Source organism: Psammomys obesus, unplaced genomic scaffold (genome assembly GCF_907164565.1).
Source record: "Psammomys obesus unplaced genomic scaffold, mPsaObe1.curated_primary_1811, whole genome shotgun sequence".
In the NCBI taxonomy this organism is placed as follows: domain Eukaryota; kingdom Metazoa; phylum Chordata; class Mammalia; order Rodentia; family Muridae; genus Psammomys; species Psammomys obesus.
In genome coordinates this window covers 24,767,419-24,788,982 of record NW_026596039.1, presented here as the reverse complement: position 1 = coordinate 24,788,982, position 21,564 = coordinate 24,767,419, and the positions used below count along the sequence as shown (strand labels likewise).

At 42.5% G+C, this 21,564-nt stretch overlaps 1 protein-coding gene across 1 annotated transcript in view; it reads left to right on the top strand.

Moving 5' to 3' along the window:
- LOC129687377 (zinc finger protein 471-like) overlaps nt 1-21,564 on the top strand; it is a 40,956-nt gene that overhangs the window by 11,455 nt on the left and 7,937 nt on the right. The window contains 2 exon segments of the mRNA XM_055621713.1: nt 17,426-17,506; nt 18,652-18,778. Of these exon segments, the coding sequence (XP_055477688.1) occupies nt 17,426-17,506; nt 18,652-18,778 (208 nt within the window).

Genomic DNA, 21,564 nt, shown 5'->3' with positions numbered 1-21,564 from the left:
GAATCAGAACTATAAAAGTACCATGCATGGTGGTGCATGATTTTAATCTTAGTTCTTGAGAAGCTGAAGCAGGAGGATTGCTTCAATTCAAGGCCAGGTCAAGCCACATAGTGACACACTGTCTTAAAAAACAATGACACTACCAGACACTCAGACAACAAATAAAAGCAAAAGGGGGCAGGGGAATCTACAAAAGAGGCAGTACATAGTTTCATGTCCTTTTGCAGCCCAAGGGAATTTTTCTAAATTCGGTTGTTTATAAAATTGGGGCCTGGGCAATATATTTCTGTGTAGCTCTGGCTGGGCTCTAATTTGGGGCAATCCTCTTGCCCCAGCCTCACCAGTATTGGAATTACAGGCATTGGACACAATGGGTTTTTCTGTGTAGCCTTGGCCGTCCTGGACTTGCTTTGTAGACCAGGCTGGTCTAGAACTCACAAGAGACCCTCCTGCCTCTGCCTCCCAGAGTTCTGGGATTACAGGTGGAGCGTGTTTAATTTCTGCATTGTTAGATTGTTTTGGGGTCATCCCTTGATTTGTGTCATAGGTAGATTCTTGCTGCTTACCCATCAGGCATACCAACTATCGTTAGCATCTGCTTCTTGCTTTAGAATCTGAAGATAGTATATTCAAATTTCCCAGCCTCCTCTGCAGCTCAGAGTGACCAGTGTATTGGCCACTGGAATTTTCTGGGGATTCTGGAAAAGAAGTTCGGATTCTTGTGAGAGATGTTATTCTATCAACAGAAAATATACCTCAGGGTGGAGGGCCTTTGATGACATGTGCTGCGTCCTCAAAGTGATGCCTCAACCCAGTCCCACATTGAGCTTTCCACTATCTGGCCACAATATACTTGTTTTTTCTCCCACAATTCCTACAATTTTTCTGAGTTTAAAAGATCTTAATTTAATTAATTCCTATCTCAGGAATAGTCTTGATTTTTGTTTGTTTGTTTCTAGACAGGGTTTTTCTGTGTAGCTTTGGCTGTCCTGGACTTGCTTTGTAGATCAGGCTGGCCTCGAACTCACAGAGATCCATCTGCCTCTGCCTCTGTTGTGTTTTATCACCTATGAACAAGAATAGAAAGCAGAGACCTTAGTGACTGATGAACATTAACAGGGAAAGGAACAGATGTTCCTATCTTCCTTAATTCCTGGTACATGGACATATAAATGCTTCTTTAGTTCCTACAAGGGTCAGTTTATAGGGAACAATCATTAACATCTATGATAAAGAATGGCACCAGCACTAGAAAATTTCTAGTGTCCTTGAAATGCTAGTCCCTTGTTCCTCTCTGTATTAGTTTGCTTCCTATTGCTGTGATAAACATTGTGACCAAAAGGGTTAATTTTACCTTACAGTCCACCAGGAATGGGACTGGGGGTTGGAACTCAAGGCGGGATACTGGCCTGTCCCCATGGCTTGCTCAGACTGTTTTCTGGCTTTGTTCCATTTTTTACTCCACAGGATCATCTGTCCAAGGGTGGCATTGCCAGCAGTAGGTGAAGCCCTTCTACATCATATGTAGATACTTGCCCACCAAGCAATCTGATGGAGATTATCCCTCAGGTAAGGTTTTCTCTTCCCAGATGATTCTAGTTTATGTCCAATTGAAAAACTATTTAGCCAGCACACCTTCTGTTCCTTGGATACCTAGCTTATGAAGTTATGTCACATTCTTAGGCTCTTTTTTGCTGGTTTGCCACAGTACCGCAATTCCAAAGATATGCCTAATTTTCTGTGCCCAGCCCCCACACCTCCACAAGGGACATTCTACTCTTTTTTTTTTTTTTAATTCCCCTTTGAGACAGGATTTTTTTATGTAGTCTTGGAACTACCTCTGTAGATCAGGCTGGCCTTGAACTCACAGAGACCTGCCTGCTTCTTACTCTTGAATGTGGGATTATTTAATCCACATGTGTGTGCCACCACTGCCTGGCTTTGTCTTCATAATTTTTAAAATTTTTTTTTCTTTTCCCCTTCTCACATATATTGCATCCCAACTGTAGTTTTCCACTTCCTCCCCTCCCCCAGTCATTCCCTCTCACCTCCCCTCTTCCCCAAAATCTACCCCCACCTTCACCTCTGCCTTCCCTCAGAAAAGAACAGGATTCCCAGGGACATCAACCAAACATGGCATAACAAGCTACAATAAGACCAGGCACCTACTATTACATCAAGGCTGGATGAGGCAATCCAGTAGGAGGAAAAGGGTCCCACAAGTAGGCAAAAGAGTCAAGAGACAACCTGGGCTCCCACTGTTAGGACTCCCACAAGAACACCACGCTACTTAGCCATAACATATATGCAGAGGACCTAGGTCAGACCCCTACAACCTCCCCAATCCCTGAGAGGCCCCATGAATCCCAGTCAGTAGATTCTGTGGCTATGTTCTTGTGGTGTCCCTGAATCCTCTGATTTCTCTTTGTGATCCTTTCTCTTCCTTCTCCACCTCCTCTTCCTCCTCCTCCACAGTACTCCCATCAGTTAGTTACTGGATGTAGTCTCTCTGCTCTCTTTGATGATGATTCTGCTAGGCCCTGGTCTGAGAACACTCTGCAGGCAGGACAATTGTAGGTTGAAGGTTTTATGGCTGTGTTGGTGTCCCAATCCTTCAACTTGAATCCTTGCCTGGTTATAGAAAATGGCCAGTTCAGGCTCCATGTCCCCCATTACTTGGACTAAAAAAGATTTTTGTATTTTGATACATTAGCACCTCAGTGAAAAACAGCAATGGTGGTCATTTCTCTGCTTTTGTGTCTCTGATGCTTTAATAAGTCCAGATTGGAGTGGGGTTAGGGTTACATCCACAAGACTATCTCCAGAGTAGAGGTCTAACAGTAGATATCTGGGCTGCCACTGAGAACTGTTGCTGTGTCTGGATAGTTGCCATCATTCAGCTGCCAGTCAGAACATCAGTGAATTGGACCTAGGCATGTAGGGAGAAACTCCAGTGAGCTGGTGGCTTTTTAGGAATCCACAAGGATTGTTTCCCATCATCCCTCCCAGTAAAACTAGTATTGGTCTAGAGCCAAGCCTACTGAGTACAAGAACACACTATTATTAGTGGCTTAAGGAATCCCTTCTTTGCAAGTCATTGAGTATGGAGTGACTTGTCCCAGAATGTGAATGTCTAACTGGGGGGAGCATGGAGAAAGGTTTGCCTTAATAGAGCAACATCTCAAGTTGGAGAGATGGCTCAGTGGTTACCAGTCTGTTCTTCCAAAGGCCTCCGTTCAATTCCCTGCACCCACATGGCAGCTCACAACTGTCTGCAATCCCGGTTCCAGGGCAGGCAAAGCAACCAATACACATAAAATAAAAATGAATGTAAGGAAATAAAAACAGAAAAAGAGATAGCAACTAGCCCATGTTTTGAAAAAAAGTTGGCTGGGTAGGGTGGTTACTTGGAAGACTGATGTAGAAGTATCAGTGGAGCCCAGAACTTCCAGGATTCCTTGGGCAACAATATTTTGTCTTAAAAATGTATACTTGAAGGACACTTGCTCAATTATCTTCATAGCAGCATTATTTGTAATAGCCAAAAACTGGAAACAACCCACATGTCCCTCGGCCAAAGAATGGATTTAAAAAAATGTATTTACACAATGAAACACTACTCAGCTTTTAAAAACAAGGAAATCATGAAATATGCAGGCAAATGGATGGAACTAGAAAATATCATCCTGAGTGAGGTAACCCAGACCCAGAAAGACACACATGGGATATACTCATTTATAAGTGGATATTAGCCACATAGTATAAGATAATCATACTACAATTTATATATCCAAAGAAGCTAAGTAACCAGGAGTATCCAAGGGAGGATGCTTGAATCCCACCTAGAAGGGGAAATAAAATAGACACCAGAAGTGAATAAAGAGAGGGATCTGGGTGGGTGAGGGTAATAAGAGTGGAGATCGGATGTGGGGAGAGTGGGGGGTGGGAGTCAAGAGGGCTTGGAGAGAGAAGGGAAACCAAGGGGGCCATCTCTGGGACAAGTTGTAGATCTGTGACCTATATATCAGACTCCTGGGGGATATGGGGGTGACTCTAGCTGAGACTTTTAGCAGTGGGGACATGGAAACTGAAGTGGCCACTTCCTAACCAGGCAGGATTTCCAGTGGAGGGAAGGGGACACCAACCCACCTACAAAACCTTTGACCCCAAATTTACCCTGCCTACAACGCGTGCAGGGATAAAGATAGAGCAGAGATTAAGGGAATTGTCAAACAATGACTGCCCCAACCTGAGACTCACCCCGTGGGAGAAAGCCAACCCAACACTATTAATGATGCTCTGCTATGGTTGTGGACAAAAGCCTAGCATAGCTGTCCTCTAAGAGGCCCCACTCAGCAGCAGATAGAAATGCTATAATCTACTTAAACTCTATAGCCCCTTTGTTAAGACCTACTTTAGTTCTTCACATAACTGTGTCTCCTCTGTTAACACCTGCTGTTGCCTTTAGCATTTCAGAAGCCATTTTGCCTCCAAGTCTCCATTTTGATCATAAGATGAAATTAAGTTCAAGTTCTCAGGCCTACATGCCTGAGACCAGGATACAATTCAATAGTTCAATACTTGCTGCTTAGAATAAAACAAAAGATGATAAATGCACGTTCTGCTAGAGTTAAAGATGGAAACACCGTGCTATGTTCCTTATTCCCAAAAAACTGGAAAGCCCTACCCTAAATCCCAGCCAATCAGCCCTCCTACCCTAAATCCCAACCAACCAATTTAAAGTGCTTTGTCAAGCAACCTAGATACAACATAATACACTTGAAACAAAATTGATTATGTTTAGCTAGTTAAAATGATGTAATGTTGACCCCCTCCTCCACTTTCTACCCCTGGTTACCTGGTTGTTAACTGATTACACTTTTTCGTATAAAAGTCTGCCTTAGAAACAGACCAGTATCTGGCTTCTGAGTCCAAATTATGGCCCTGACCAGTCAGTTTTTGTTCAGTGTTCAATAAACTTCTATCAGTCTGAGTCTGATGTTGGAGTGGTCAGTATGCGGCTATTCCTGAACCCATAACAGAAACAGATACTGAAACTCACAGCCAAACATTGGGCAGAGCTCAGGGAGTCTTGTGGAAGAGTGGAAGGATGAAAGGACTGGAAGGGGACAAGAACTCCACAAGAAGATCATCAGAGTCAATTAATCTAGGCCCATGGGGGCTTACATAGACTGAATCACCAACCAAACAGCATGCATGGACTGGACCTAGGTCGACACGTATATAACTGATGGGCAACTTGGTTTTCATGTGGGTCCCCTAGGAAGTGAAGCAGGGGCTATCTTTGACATAGACTCGGTTGCCTGCTCTTGGATCACTTTCCACTAGCTGGACAGCCTTGTCTGGCTTCAGTGAAAGAGGATGTGCAACTTTATGTGCCAGGATGGGTTGTTGTTGGTTGGGGTAGGAGGAGAAAGGTAGGAGGAAAGGGGGAAGAGGGTGGGAGGATGAAACCAGGAGATGAGAGAGGATGCTGCGATTGGGATGTTAAATAAATAAATTTAATTAAAATTTAATTAAAATTAGAAAATAAAACAGAAACACTGGAAAAGGTGTATTTGAACACTTTTCCCAGCAGGTGACACTGTGGTACCGCAAAACATCCCTTTCTACCTTGGTGCTTTTACCAAAAGATTATTAACTTTCAAGAAAGTGTGTTGGGTTCAGGGTGGAAGCTGAGAAAACTCACTTCAGATACAGAAGCTTAAACTGCAGGCTTTATTTTCTGAACTCAGGGAGGCGGTCAGTTTGGGATCTGGACCGCATCCCTGAGGGGTTGCTGTATTTCATATTGAAAACCGCAATTAGTTCACAAGGGGGTGGGATGATAGAGGACACAATGGAAGAGGGTAGTCATCCCTGACTCATTTTATTTTGTTTTGTTTTTCGCTATCTAGACAAGCAGTTATAGCTTACCTTTAATTTGACTGGTCCCAAGTAAAGTTTATGGTTAGGCCAGCTGTACTTATGGTTAAGAAATTTCTGGGAACAACAAGGCCACAGAGTATGCTGAACATAAACATAGTTTTTGGTTAAGTTGACCTTGTATAGAGATTCTTTTTTTCTATATCAGCAACAAGCTGAGATTATGTGGCTGTTAGGCCTGAAACAAAAATGGCTATAGTTATGCTACCCAAAAGGAGCAGGCCCCATCAGGTGGAGCCTTTGTTATTTATAAAAGGCTCCTTTTATAAGTCACATAAACATTTGTGTTAAGGATGTGATTTAAAGTTTTGTTTCATAAAATTATTTTTTTTCTTTACTTTTGCGCCTTCAGTTCCTGAGAGCTAAAAGTGTTTTGAAAGAGGATTTCATTCTAGCTTAGGCAGGCTGGAACTCATTATGAAACCAAGGCTGCTTGAACTTGTAGCAATTCTCCTACCTCAGCTTCCCGAGTCCTGAGATTGCAAGAATGAGACACTATACCTAGCATGATCACCAGTGATCTGTTAAAGCAGCTGTTCTCAACTGGGGAGTCAAGACATCTTTGGGGGGGTGTCAAACAACCCTTTCAAAGGGGTCACATATCAGATATCCTGCCTATCAGATATTTTCATTACAATTCATAACAATTTTATAGTTGGGGGTCACCACAACAAGAGGAACTGTATTGAAGAGTCACAGTATTAGGAAGGTTGAGAACCATTCCACCACAGGGAGATAGCTAGTTGCAAGTGGAACCAATCAAGTGCTAAGACAGCTGTAACTCACAGATCTCTCTCTGGAGTGGGGGGTGGATAAAGGTAATATTGAAAGTAGCCAATGATTTAATCACTCATACCTACCTAATGAAGCCTTATCCTCCACTTTCAGAAAGACCAAGAAGGGGGGGGGACACAACAACAGCCATGTGCTGGGAGAGTGACATGCTACAATTCTGTGGGGTCAGAAGCTCTGATTCTCAGGGTCCTTCTGGACGTAGTCTTAAATATCTCAACTTGTTCATTTAAAGTCTCCTATAGTAAACAAGAAAAAGCCCTTGATATCTCTGACTCTAGCAAATTGAACTCAAGAAGTGAGGGTGGTGGAAACCCAGTTTAAGAATCAGAAACACAAGCAAAACAACCGAAGTTTGGAACTTCCACCAGCCATAGAGGGGAGTTTTGTGGGGCCAAGCCTTCTATCTCCAGATAGTGTAAAAATGGAATTGATGACAACCAGCAGATACCTTTTGTGGAAAACATTTTCAAAGATGTTTAAATGTTATCTGAAGAAAATAGGAAATATATGATACATCCTTCCTGCTTTGTATTTCTTTATAGCCTTCCCCCTACCCCCACCATTTGTCAGATTTGTCTCCATCTGTGGGAGGTAAGAAGCCAGGGAAATGTGTTTGTTTCTTTCTCTCTTTTAGTCCAAGTGGTCTCTTCCTATTTGTTTCAGCTTTCAGTACAAGTGTTGATTTCTTGGTCGTTCGAAGCAGGGATAATTTCCACTTTAGCAAAGGGCAGAAAAAGCCTGATTCTTGTATTCTGGTTCATATGACCTTGTCATAGTCATCGTTTCTCAATACTAATAATGACACATCCATTGCAGGTGGAAAAATGCTGATTTGCTGGTTATGAGGGGATCAACATGAGTGGGAGGGAGAAGACAATCAGGTGAAGACTAGTGGATGTTCTTGCTGAGGCAAAGCTTCGCCCTAAAAGATCAAACTTCCATGCCTGGCGTAGTGGCTCACTCATGTAATCAATCCCAACATTTGGGAGATGGATACAGGAAGATCAGGAGTTCAAAGTCATCCTTGGTTACATAGCCAGTTTGGAGGCTAATCTGGGCTAGAGATCACATCAAATCTCCTCCCTAAAAAAAAAAATCAAATGCTAACACTATGGATCAAGCAGGACATCAGACATTAAGGAAACGCGCACGTGAGTAGCGCCTCGGCAGCAGCTGGTTCTCCAGGCAGGGTGCGAAGCATAAGGAAGAGGCGCTAGAGTCACCCTAACCGACACACCCAGAAACCCTGAGCAACCCTTCTGGATAATCACGCCCAGAGCCACACACCGGCCCAGCTCTCATTTCTTTTGCCACCTGCTGTGTAGTGGAACTGCCTTAGAGGGTGCCCTTCTCCACAAACTCCGCCCTTTACCTCTGACTCCTCTGAGAACCCGCCCCTTCTCCTCCAACCCTCGCCCTCACCTCAGACTGCGCTGAGAACTCGCCCTACTGGCTAAGCCCCGCCCCTCCCTTCTGACTCCAGGGAGAACACTTTTTCCGCTTGGCGCGCCCTCACCAGGGACTCAGCGAGAACCCACCTCTTCGCCGCTAAGCCCTGCGCTCGCTCACCTCGGACTCTCTGAGAAGCCTCCCTACTGGATAACCCCGCCCTCCTCTAAGACTGTTGAGCTCCCTCCCCTTCTCCACTTTGAGCGGCCTTCACCTTACACTCCGCTGAAATCCCGCCCCTTCTCCACAAGCTCCTTAGGATCCTACAGAGAACCCGCCCTATTGACCCCGCCCCCTCTGAGGCTGTTCCACTTTTCTGGTTATCCCCGCTGCCTTCACCTAGAAACAGCTTTTCTTCTGCATCTCACCCAGACTTCCTCTGAGACCACGCCCCTCAAGATAAGCCCCGCCTTTCTCGGGCTCTGTTGTGGTTGGCAGAGACTGCGCCTGCGCACAGAGAGCTTGTATGGTACTTCCCAGCGTCCCCTGCTTGACTGTGTTTGGGTAAGGCAGAGGAGTTGAGGCTCCTGTTGGGGAGTGGGAGCTCTTGCGCTGCGAGCAAGATACTCCTGCTTCCCGCGTTTCCCAGAAACGAGCGTCCTTCTGTCTGGACGTAGGCCGGCTGATGCGTAATATCTGGGGGCGCGAGGGCTCAGACGACGTTGGGGCGGAGGGTGTCCAGATCTAAGTCTGTGCTTGGGTGTTCCAGGTCGGAGCGTGTGTGAAACGAACTGGACTGTGAGTTTTAAGTGTGACTGTACATTCGTGTGAATGCTGAGAAAGGAAGATAGAGCTTGAGAGAAGTGGTGTGAGTGTAAAAGGACTATGAAACATATGGTATCTTCCGGTGGTCTGCATTACAGCATTTCAATGCTTGGAATCTCCAAAGTAATATCTTGTTGACCGCTCGTTCTTGAATGGCTCAAGGTAGTTAGCTTCAGGGTCCGGCCTGATCATCGCAGTCGCCCAACTGGATTAGAGGATTAGGACTCTTAGCCCCAAAGTCCAACTGGGAGAGGACAGGGCTGAAGGGTAAGTTGATTACCAGAGGCTAGTTGTTGTTTTGAGAGAGAGTATCATGTAGATTGTCTGCACAAGGTCAGGTTGACCAAGAACTGTTTATGTTTAGCATATTTTGTGGCCTTGTTCTCAGAAATTCCCCAGCCATAAGGGCATCTGGCCCTAACCATAAACTTTACTTGGGACCAGTCAAATTAAAGGTAAGCTATAACTGCTTGTCTAGATAGCGAAAAACAAAACAAAATAAAACGAGTCAGGGATGACTACCCTCTTCCACTGTGCCCTCTATCATCCCACCCCCATGTGAACTAATTGCAGTTTTCACCCTCTAAATATGAAATACAGCTACCCCTCAGGGATGCGGTCCAGATCCCAAACTGAGCTCAGAAAATAAAGCTTTCAGTTTAAGCTTCTGTATCTGAAGTGAGTTTTCTCAGCTTCCCCCCAAACCCAACAGGGTGACTTTGAACCCCCAGTCATCCTAACTCAGCCTTCCAAGTGCTGTGATTATAGGCATGTGCATCCCACACCTAGATAAACGATCTACACCGCCATACTTATGTACTGGAGTGTCCATAGAAGCTCAAAAGGAAAGGATTCAAAGAGATTTCTGACAGTTTAACGTGTGGAGGTTCCTGCGGGCTACCACATTCCTTCCCACATGACTTTGACCATTGTTTTTCTTCAGTTGTACATTTTAAAATTTGTCCATGATTTGTGTCACTGTGTGGAGGTCAGAGGACATCTTTGTGGAGTTTATTTTGTCCTTTAACTTTTTATGTAGGTTCTGGGAACCGAATTCTGGTCCTTAGGCTTGAGAGAGAAGAACTTGCTTTGGTCATCTCTCTAGTTCTTCATTTGCCTTTAAATTATTATATTCTTTATAATAATCTGGTAAACAAGGGTTTTACTGAGTTTTGGGAGCCACTCAGGCAAATTGATTGAACAGGGAGGGGCTCATAGAAAACTTTGATTTATAACCTTCGTTAGCACAGGTAAGAAAAGTTGGAACTTGCAACTAGCATCAAAAGGAAGAGGCAATCTTAAGAACTGAGCACTCAACCTGTGGGGTCTGACATGTTAGTATGAGTGTTAGTATGAGAACTGAATTTGGTGAAAATATGCCCAGCTTGTGTCTCCTGCAGAACTGTTAGCCAGATATGTTTCAGAAAACTTCCAATTTGGAGTCATAAGTGTTTGTGTTGCAAAGAAGAGAAACTGAATTTGTGTTTTCTCTGTATCATCAAGTGTGTGTGTATGTGTGTGTTGTGTGTGTGTGTTAGAGACTTGATTTTGAGAAAATAGAGGGTATGAGGCTAGCCTGTGTATAAGGGTTGTATGTCTTTTTCCTTTGGGTTTATCATGATTATGTCATTGACACATTGGAGTCAGAGTATCAAGACCCTGTAGTCATAGTGACTAATTTAAAAGAACAGTAGAGACAGCTTGGTCTCTACTTTTGGTAGTGGTGATGCGACCTGAGCTTTCCATCACGAGCTGAGTTTTATCTGACCCATAAAGTAGAATGTGCACAGCAGCAATCTTTTATCAAGTACAAGTTAGTACTGGGAGCAGGGTATTGCTGCAACAGGCCTGACCTGCTGCTTGTTGGTGGAATGTGGACTTTGGCACTTTGGATTAGGAAAGAAGTTGAAAATGTTAAGTGGGGCTTAATGGACCACACTTGTAGGGGTGTGGAAGACAGTGGTGCTAAGAGCAATGTAGACTATGATAGCCTGACTGAAGAGGTTTCAGAGAGGAAAAATATTAGTAAGTGGCCTAGAGACCATTCTTGTGATATTTTGGGAAAGAACCCAGCTGCTTTTTGCCCTTGTCCTAAAAATCTGCCTGATGCTAAAACAAAGACTTTTGGGTTAATGACATTGGCAGAGGCGATTTCAGGATTGCCTAGTATTGACTGTGTCAATATTAGTTATTAGTGGTCACTCTTATGCATATCTATAATGAAAAGGAACAAACTGAACAAGGGAAAAAAAGTACAGTTTGAGGAGGAAAGGAGCACCAGGAAGTGTGGTAGAGCTAAGTCCAGTGCTCAAGGAGATAAAAAATTTAAAGAAAAGCCTGATGCTAAATGGAGTAAAGTAAAATGGTGGCCTCAGGGAGCAACCAAGCTTTCAAATTGTGAAATGGAGTTAAAGAAATGCTTAAGCAGTGAAGGAAACCATCAAAACCAGAAAAGTGATGAAGATGTAGTTAAACAAAAGGGCCATGTTCCAGCCTCAGCAAGCAGCAGTTTTGGCCATGTGGTTCTGGCTTTAGAGTCAAGGATACAAGAAAGGGGTTATGGAATCTTCCTCTGTGACTAAGGAAAGCTGCTGAGGCCAGGTATGTGTCAAGGGGTACCTGCATGGTAGCCCTGAGAGGCCATTGAGTGAAACTGGGAATGTGAAGCCAGGATGTGTTGGAAACCCCAAGATTGGAGATGCCAAAGTCTTGGGATACCTGCCAAGAATAGCTGCAGACTGATTATGCAACCAGCCCAAGAGAGAGAAGTATGTTGCAGTCAACACAGCTGTAAAGGATTTAGAGATTTCAGTAACATCAGACATGGAAATGCAGAATTTGGAGTTTGCCCTACTGATTTTCAGTCTTCCTCATTCTTCTCCCTTTCCTCTACTTTGGAATGGTATTGTGTATCCTGTGACATTGTATGTTGGAAGTATGTGATACGCTTTTTTCTTTTTGACCTTACAGGGGGTTAGATTTAAGAGGTTGCCTTGAGTTTCAGAAGAGACTTTGAACTTTGGACTTTTAAACAGTGTTGAGACTATGATAGACTATGGGAGACTTTTGAAGCTGCACCAAATGCATTTTTGCATGATGATATGGCTGCAAACCTGTGGTGGCCAGGGAGTGGAATGTGTTGGTTTGAATAAGAATGACCCCCCAAACCTGGCACAGTGGCTCATGCCTGTAATTCTCACACTCAGGGAGGCAGGGGCAGGTGGATCTCTGTGAGTTCCAGTCCAGCCTGGTTTACAAAGTGAGTCTAGGACAGCCAAGGCTTCATAGAGAAACCCTGTCTTAAAAAACCAAAAAGAAGGAAGAAGAGGAAGAAGAAGGAGGAAGAAGGGCCCCTAAAGGCTCAAGAATGCTTACTCATCAGGGCACTACTTGAGAAGGATTAGAAGGTATGGCCTTTTTGGAGTAGGTATGGCCTTGTTGGAGAAACTGTGTCACTGGGGATGGGCTTTGAGATTTCAAAAGCCCAAGCCAGGCCCAGTGGCTTTCTTCCTCCTGCTTGTGGTTCTGGGTGTAGAACTCTCAGCTACTTCTCCAGCAATATATGTCTGCCTGTGTGTCACTATGCTTCAAACCATGATGATAATGGACTAAACTCCTAGAACTGTAAGGCAGCTGCAATTAAATGCTTTCTCTTGTGAAAGTGGCATGGTCACAGTGTCTCTTCCCAGCAATAGAACATGGACTAAGACAAAGTGTTGGAGAGAAAGTACCAGGACTTTGTAGCCATAGTGAGACTAATTGAGAAGAACAACAGAGACAGCTTGGTCTCTGGTATTGGTGATGGAGCTGTTAATACTCTTTAATAGGAGGGAGGGAGGCTCACAGGATATCTATCTGGATTTGACACTCCCACCCTGTGCTCCATCCAGATAGAGGTGATCTTGGGAGATGTTAGAGGATATAAGAAATGAAAGGTTAGCTACAAGGGCAACTCTGTGATGCAGTTTCCATGAAGAAGTAACCCATGATAGGGTGAGACTTTGGGTTGATGCAGCAGTTTGGGGGTTACTCATGCTCCTGTAAGAATTCTTTACTCATGCTGTGTAAATAAGCTCAGTAAACCCATTGGTTAACTAAGTTGGATTTTTTTGGAATCATTACTTTTGTCTGTCACTGGTACCCTTATCTGGGGCAAATACATGTTTGTTTTATGTCTCCTTAGAAAAAGCTTAGGTAGTGAGAAACAGATGTGCCAATATATAAAATGTCAACAAATGCATGAGACTCCTTTGAGAGGTTAAATGGGAAGTGTCATGGTACACACTTGTGTGTATATGTGTCTGTGTGTGTGTATAAACAAGAAATTGGGCTGTGAAAGACTATGTTGGTATGCATGAGAGAGATCAGTGCACAGGAAGATGGGAGTATGCCTGTATCTGGCCAGTATGACTGCATGCATATTTGACTGACTGGGATGAGAAATACCAGTGAGTATTTTGTAAGAAAGTAATTGAAATGTAAATTACATTAGGGAGGGTTTGTATAAATATTTGTGAAACAAACACTGGAATGTATAAGCAACTAGTGTTCTCTCCAGTGTGTGAAAGGCCACTATGTTTTTTTTCTCTATTATTTATTTTGGATTAAAAATTTTATTGTCTTTAAATTAGTATATGAAATAATGGCTTCTATTGTGGCATTTTCATATATATTTTACTTACTGGTCATCTTCCCTCCCTCTTCTACTAAATTCCCCAACTCCCTCTTGTTTGCCCTTTTTCTTCGTCCATTAGTGCTTCTTTACAGACAAAAAAATTCCATTGTTAAACATACTGTATTTTCTCTCTATTCATTTTTTGATGGACATCTAGACCAATCCCATTTTTCAGTTGTCATGAATAGTGTGATATATCACTGAATGTCTAAGTATGTCAGGAGTAGGATATAGAGCTCCTTGGGGAAATGCCCTGCAGTAGTATAGGCCTATATATTTTTTTGAGATACTGATTTCCATAATGAAGGCATCAACGTCTACTCCCGTAGTAATACATAATGTTTCACTAGGTAGCCCAGACTGGAATGGACTCCTCTCTATCCCATGTTAGCCTCCTTCAAACTCATTAACTTCCTCTTTTAAGTGGTTTGAGTAGGAATGGCCTCCATAGATTTGTGTGTTTGAATGCTTGCCCATAGAGAGTGGCACTATTAGGAAGTGTGACCTTGTTGGAATAGATGTAATGTTATTGGAAGAAGTATGTCACTGTGAGGGTGGCCTTTGAGGTCTCCTATGCTCAAGCTATGCCCATTGTAACACACCATCTCCTTCAGCTGCCTGTGGATCAAGTTGTAGAACTCTCAGCTCCAGCACCATGACTGCCTGTATGACACCATGCTTTTCAACATGACAAGAATGGACTAAACTTCTAAAACTAAGCCAGCCCCAATTAAATGTTTTCCTTTATAAGAGTTGCTGTGGTCATGGTGTCTTTTTACAGCAATAAAGCCCTAACTGAGACGCTGTGGCTGCCTTCCAAAATTTGGGGTTACTGTGCCCAGAAAATATCACATTCTTGTGGGTGGAAATGGGAGAGAAATATGAGCAGTTGTGTGTGTGAGACCAAATTGGAGGAGGATACTCTGAACCATACTGTGGTATTTGGAAGGCTTGAGGAATATAGGGCTATTGAAGTTGTAGCATCTGTGCATGTGAAAGAAACAGGCCAGAGGCTGTGAGACTGATATGGGTGTGAGAGACAGTAAGGGGTGTCTGTAAATAGATCGTGTGTATACCCAAGGCCTCTCTGAGGTCATGGTAAGTGTGCTTATATGTCATGTGCCTTCTTTCAGGTGCTTGTGACTGCATTCTATGAGATAAGGCATCATATGAACTCCTGTGAGTATTTGCATTGTCAACTTTTAGGCTGTAATCATGGCCCTGTGTGTATGGGATGACTACTTTGAAGATTAATAGAGTTAGATTGTTAAAACATAAAAATATTCTGACATTTTAAATTAATTTTTTATCTATTAGCTTTGTTGTGGGGCACACATGTACTACAGCATGGTACATGTGTGTGGGGGTAAGTTAGAGAACAACTTTGCTCTCTTTTCACTTTATGAATTCTAGGGATTGAACTGAGATCCTCTGGTACCTTTACTCCATCTTCCTACGAGATTTTCTTTTTTCTTTTCTTTTCCTTTATTTTTTATTATTTATCTTAATTTTTGTCAGGGTTTTACTGGCTTGGACTCCTGGGGAGTACTCTGCCCAGAGTTCTGATAGTTGGGATTGCTGGTGTGCATTACCATGCCTTGTTGGCATTAGATTCTTTTTTTTTTTTTAATATTTATTTATTTCTATTTTATGTATGTGAGTGTTTTGCCTGATATCTATGTACCATATGTACTTGTTATGCCTGTGGAGGCCAGAATAGGGTGTTGGATCCCCTGGGAGTGGCCTACCATGTGGGGGCTGGGAACTGAATTGGATCCTCAAGAGCAGTACGTGCTATTCACTGCTCAGCCATCTCTCTAGGCCCCAGCATTAGATTATCTGTATGTTTAGAGCTGTGTGCTGCTGTAAGAATCCTAGACCTAAGCATTGGAGAAGCTGCAATAGATGGACTGATCTGTCAAGAGAAAGGGAAGCCATTCAATCTAGGCCAGGAAGGAGGAGAAATGAATGAGCTAAGGACAGAAGATACAGTGGCAGAATTGATTCCTAAAGTTCCACTGTTCCAGAGTGAGAAGAAAGTGACGGCCATGGGGCTTTGGGTAGAGGAAGATAGTAACCTCTGTCTCTAGTGGCATTAGGAGTGGGAATTTAAACAGACTGCCAAATCATGGATAAGAAACCTTAAAAGGGAACAATTCCATCTTTGTGTATAAAAGTGGAAGGAATAGCTGTTTTGCAGGACTATTTATCTACAGTGAGACCAGGTAATGGGAAGGGGGCTTGGGTATAAAAATTTAGGACTTCAAGCATATGGGAGAGAGTGTGATTTGCTCTACCCTGGTAGTGACCATGAATTGCCAAGTGTGCCAGTTACTTTTCTCATTGCTCTGACAAAAATCCTTTATGAAATAAAAGACTCAGAACTTGAATACAGTCTAGCATGGCACAGAAGGTATGGGGCAAAGTATGAGAAGACTGTCACATTGCTTTTCAAGGTAGAAGCAGAGAGCCAGGAACAAATAGCTGACTTTCCTCTTTTGTCCCTTTTTAAATTAACCCATGGGATGGTGACACCACAGGGTGAATCTGTTTCTTCAGGTAAACCTCACTGGAAACAGACATGCCCAGCATTATGCCTCTAGGTGATTTTATTGGAAATAAATTTTTCATAAATACATTCTGAGCATGGTTTTCTCTCCCTCATCTTCTTCTAGATCTTCCATACCCATCCAACGCCATGCTTTCTTTTTCTATCTCTTTAGAAAACAATACAAACAGGTAAATAAAACATATAAACCAGAATAAAACAAAATAGAAAAAAGCAAAGAAAAAGTATGAGAAACAAATATAGAGACATATACACAAAAACAAAGCCCATAAAAAAACAGAAAGTCAGAGACATTAATAATATATAAGCAGCAGATCAGTAAGGTAGAGAAAATATCTAGACAAAGCAAAACATTATGAGACCATTTTATATGTATCATTGAGTTTATGATATTTATGGCCATCTACTGCTATGAAGCTTGCCCTTGAGTGTAGTATGTATACCCCGTGAGACTCTTTTTGGGAGAAAAAACTAATGTTTCCTTCGATAGTGGTTAGCAATTGGAGATAGCTTCTGGGATAGGGATGGGGCCTCATGACCATGTCTCCTCTCAGCTCTGGGACCTCATTTGGATTGGATTTGTGCAGGCTCTGTGCATGCTGCCACAGTCTCTGTGAGTTCATGGGAGTGTCAGTGCTGCTGTGTCTAGAAGACACTTTTGTTGGTGTCCTCCATCCTCACTGGTTCTTAACATTGTTGGGGGTTGGTCTGATGCTTGTATTTTGATCCTAATTACTAGCCCTCAGGATCTGGTTACTGCCTGTATAAACCTATCTTTGTTGTGTAAACCTGCTTAAGACATTATACCTGATTGGTTGATTAAAGGCCTAAAACCTGGGCAGGGTAAAATGGGGTAGGCATGGCTAATATTCCTGAGCTTTGGGTTAAGAGAAACACGGGAGAGAGATGGTCAGGAAGAGAGGAGCAAGGGGGATACCACAATGGGTTAGTGTGGAGAAGAAACCATGTAGGTCGGGAGGATGGTGTGAATGGAAAAAACATCAAATATATTCAAATACTCATAAGATTATGGATGGAAGGTAGCCCAGATAAGGATGGTTAAGGGGGATGACATTGGATGGGGGCTGGGAGATAGATGGTAAGGTTATTGAGACAGTGTAGGTGAAATATTTGCCTAACCCAAGGTAAACAAGGCGATTATAAAGTTTAACAGGAGTCTGTGTCTTATTAATAGTTTACTATCCTCTCTTCCCCTAGGCTGACTTCTCAGGACACAGTTGTTCTCAAAGAGAGAAACCAGGAGGAGACAAGAAATGACCATTGAACTAATGAAAGCCATGTCACAGGTTAGTTTATGTCTGTTCTCCTCCATGAGAAGGTCTTGATGGTTAGCACTTTGGAAATTATGATTGCTAGCCTGTCCCAGGGCCTGGGACATTATCCTTTGCACACAGGACATTATCCTTAACCTTAACTGCCAAGTAGGTGACTTATAACTATGATGAGGCATAGAGCTCACTCAGAACTCCTTCATCTTGCTACCTTATATACACTCCTTTATAATATAGATTCTTACTAGTTCATGGCCAAACCACCTTGAACGTGCCTGGTATCATTGGATCCTGAAAGTTAAGGAGGGTTGGGCCTGATTTAGTACTTAGATGGAAGACAGAATTTTACTACGAAGCCCAGTTGGGCTTCAAACTTGTAGCAGTCTTTCTCACTCCTACTCCTGAGTAGTAGGATTTAAAGTATGTACCACCATGCCCTGAATAAACATTTTTAACCAGTATGGGCTCTTGTTAAAAGACTTGTTTTCTTTTACATGAAACAGATATCTCAGTAGCAGCATTAAATGGGTTTCAGGTTAGACAGACATACAAAGTCCCTCTCATGTATCCCTCTACCTGAATTTTTGTTCAGCTCTCTCTGTCCCTAATCATAACACTGAGCTTGTAACACAGAACATCTGAATCTAAGGAAGTCTTGTGACATTCAGCCCTCAGCCTCTGATATCTGACACTGTTCAGGGAATGTGTGTCAGGATTGGATTAGGTTAGAGGACTTGTAACTGCAGGCAGGCAGAAAGATCCTCACATATTTTGATCATCAGAGATCATGGAAGTTTTGAGGGTATGGGAGGAGAAAGGAGTGTTTTCCTTTTTTTTTTTTTTTTTAATATCCTCTTACTCATTATTTTTGTTTTGAGATGGGAGGAGGTGGCCTAAGCTGGCCTTGAATTTATCTTCACCTTCCAAGTGTTCACAGTTAATCTCTGTCTCACTCCCGGCTAGCTACTAGTTTAGTTTGTTTTTCTATCTACATATTTGAGCTTTCAGACATTTCAAATAAGTTAGTTCCATAATAAAAGGTGTAGTCTTTTTGTGTCTTCTTTCACTTAATAACTGACTGGCAAGGTGAACTCCTCCCTCTACCCAAACAAAATAGTAAAAATGTAACAAAAATTTATAAATTATTTGTGTCATCTCAGGATGTGGTTACATTCAAAGATGTCGCAATAGACTTTTCTTGGGAGGAATGGGAGTGGCTGAATCCTTCTCAGAGGACTTTGTACGGGACTGTGGTGCTGGAGAACTATCAGAACTTGGTTTCAGTGGGTAAGCATCCTTCTCCTTGTGGATCTTCTGTTAAGCACCTTTCACATTGTAACTACTCTACTAAAGCTATGTTCATCATTTCAGGTTTAGATAAGAATTAGTCCGTGAACTTGACATTTATCAAATACTTATGGTTATATCTTTAGGCAATTGGAAACCTAGACATGGTGGGACTTGTAGCAGGCACCTCAGTCTTATGTTGCCTTTGTGTTACAGTTCTGCTGTTCTTACTAGTGTAACTGTTACAGCTGTAAGGGGAAAAGCTTCTCCAGTGAAAGTGTTACAGCTCTGCTGGGGGAGGGGAGAGATTTTCCCAAGGTAAAGGTATCCTGGCAGTCAGGAGCCAAGGAATACCATAGTCACTCTGCACAGCAAACCTCACAGAAGAGATTTGTTGGGAAGGAAGAACCCAGGAGAGTGTCTGCCTCTGCTCTGGCAATAAGCAGCAGAGAACTAAGCATTTACATAGATTTCCTGGGGGTGGAGCTTTCCAGTGTGGGGACTGGTGGGATTTCAAGTCCAGAGCATGGGTGAGCTCAGGGATTTCTTTTATTTATTTATTAAAAGATTTTTGTTTGTTTATTATGTATAGTGTTCTGCCTGCGTGTATACCTGCAGGCCAGAGGAGGGCACCAGATCTCATAGATGGTGGTGAGCCACCACGGGGGGTTTCTGGGAATTGAACTCAGCACCATTTGGGAGAGCAGCAGGTGCTCTTAACCTCTGAGGCATCTCACCAGCCTGAGCTCAGGGATTTCAAGTCCTGAGCTTGGGCTTTTACTGCTGGGTCCTGCTCTTATGGCAGTTAAGAGTTTTCTTAAGCTAAACAAAATTCATGGTGGAAGTGGGGAGGTGGGCATGAAGTCTTTCCCCTGTCTCAGAAGCTACTGCTATTTGATATATGCTAAGAGAGAAAAAGACTCAGCTTTCTTTAATTATGCGGCCACTGGTATGCCAAACGCACTCCAGGCTATTCCCCATACCCGAAAATAGTTGGCCAACATAAATTGTAAGTCATGGATTTAAGACAGGAAGTGGGCAACAAAATGGTGGGGTAGGTAAAGAGTTGTTGGGGAAAAGATGAATATTATCAAACTATGTTGTACAAAGGTCTCAAGGAATTAATAAACATTTCTTTTTTCAAAATCCATTAAAAGGTAAGGCATAAAAAAAAAGAGTTTTCTGTGGGTAGAACCTGGCCCTTGGAGGGGAGGAGCCTGGCTACTGCAGTGTCTCAAGGGGCTTATAACTAGTTGGAAGTAACAGGGCTGAAGAAGAATATGGCCTGGTTATTATAAATGTAGAATACCACTTTTCTAATACGTTTTCTAAATTTTTTATTGATTTTTTTATTTGTGTGAAGGGTACACATGTATGCTATGTGCACGTTGAAGGATGACTTAGAGAGGGCATCAGGCTTGGTAGCAAGTGTCTTTAGTTACTGAGCCGTCTCACTGACCCCCAAATAATGTATCCTTTTTATTAATTTACAATAAATCAGTGAAACCTAATGTCTTCAAATATCGTAAGATGCTTGCTCTTAGGCTAATATGGACCCTTCTCAGCCTAGGGTGTATTTGTGTGTGTATAAATATACATATGTGTATGTATTTGTATACATATATGTATACACACACATATATTATATGTAATATATACTATATATGTTATTAGAGGAGCTTGCTGTTCTCAGGAAGTTCCTTTCCCAATTCTCTTGAGCCTCTTTACATCAGTGGTTCTCTACTTTGCCAATGCTGTAACCCTTTAATATAGTTCCTCATGTTGTGGTGACCCCAACCAGAAAAATACTTCCATTGCTACTTCATAACTGTAATTTTGCTACAGTTAAGGAATGGTAATGTAAATAGCTGATATGCAACCCCCTAAAGGGATCACAACGCACAGGTTGAGTTCCACTCTGTTAAGCTAAATATATGCCTTCAGCCAAATTTGGGAAACTGTAGACTATTTTCTCATCTTTTGTCTTCTTTGGGGACTTAAGTTTTACTTGGATCCATTTAGACTCTGCCTTAGATGATCTGTTTAATTGTGACATTTTGTTTCAGTATTTCAGATTGCATAATTAGTGTTAATTGGTTTCTAGAATGAATGGTAATTCTTGTTTTTCTTTTTTTTTCCAGACAAGGTTTCTCTGTGTAGCCCTGGCTGTCCTGGACTCGCTTTTGTAGACTAGGCTTGCCTTGAACTCACAGAAAGCTGCCTGCCTCTGCCTCCCAGAGTGTTGGGATGAAAGGCGTGGGCCACCCTACCTGGCTAGTCTTGTTTTTCTTAACCTGCATTAAGCCCATCTAGTAATCTTTAAAGTGTCACTCTATTCTCAATTCTAGATTTTTCTTTTTGTTCTTTATATTTTTAAAGATTTGGCATATATGTGTATGTGTGTATGAGAGAGAGAGAGACAGACAGACAGACCTACAGAGACAGACATGCACACATATATAGACACGCAAAGAGAGACAGACACACACAGACTGAGATATATGCCCTATGTGTGCAGTTTGTTCAGGTAATCACGTACTCCAGAGAAGGGTATCAGACCCCTGAAGCTGAGGTTACTGGTGGTTGTGAGCTTCCTCACATGGTGCTGGGGACTGAACTAGTATAACAGCAATTTATACTCTTAACCACTGAGCCATCTCTACAGATTCCAACTGGATCTTTGGTACTTTTTGTACTTTGTTTTTCTACTGACAGTTCCTTTTCTTTCTTTCTTTCTTTCTTTCTTTCTTTCTTTCTTTCTTTCTTTCTTTCTTTCTTTCTTTCTT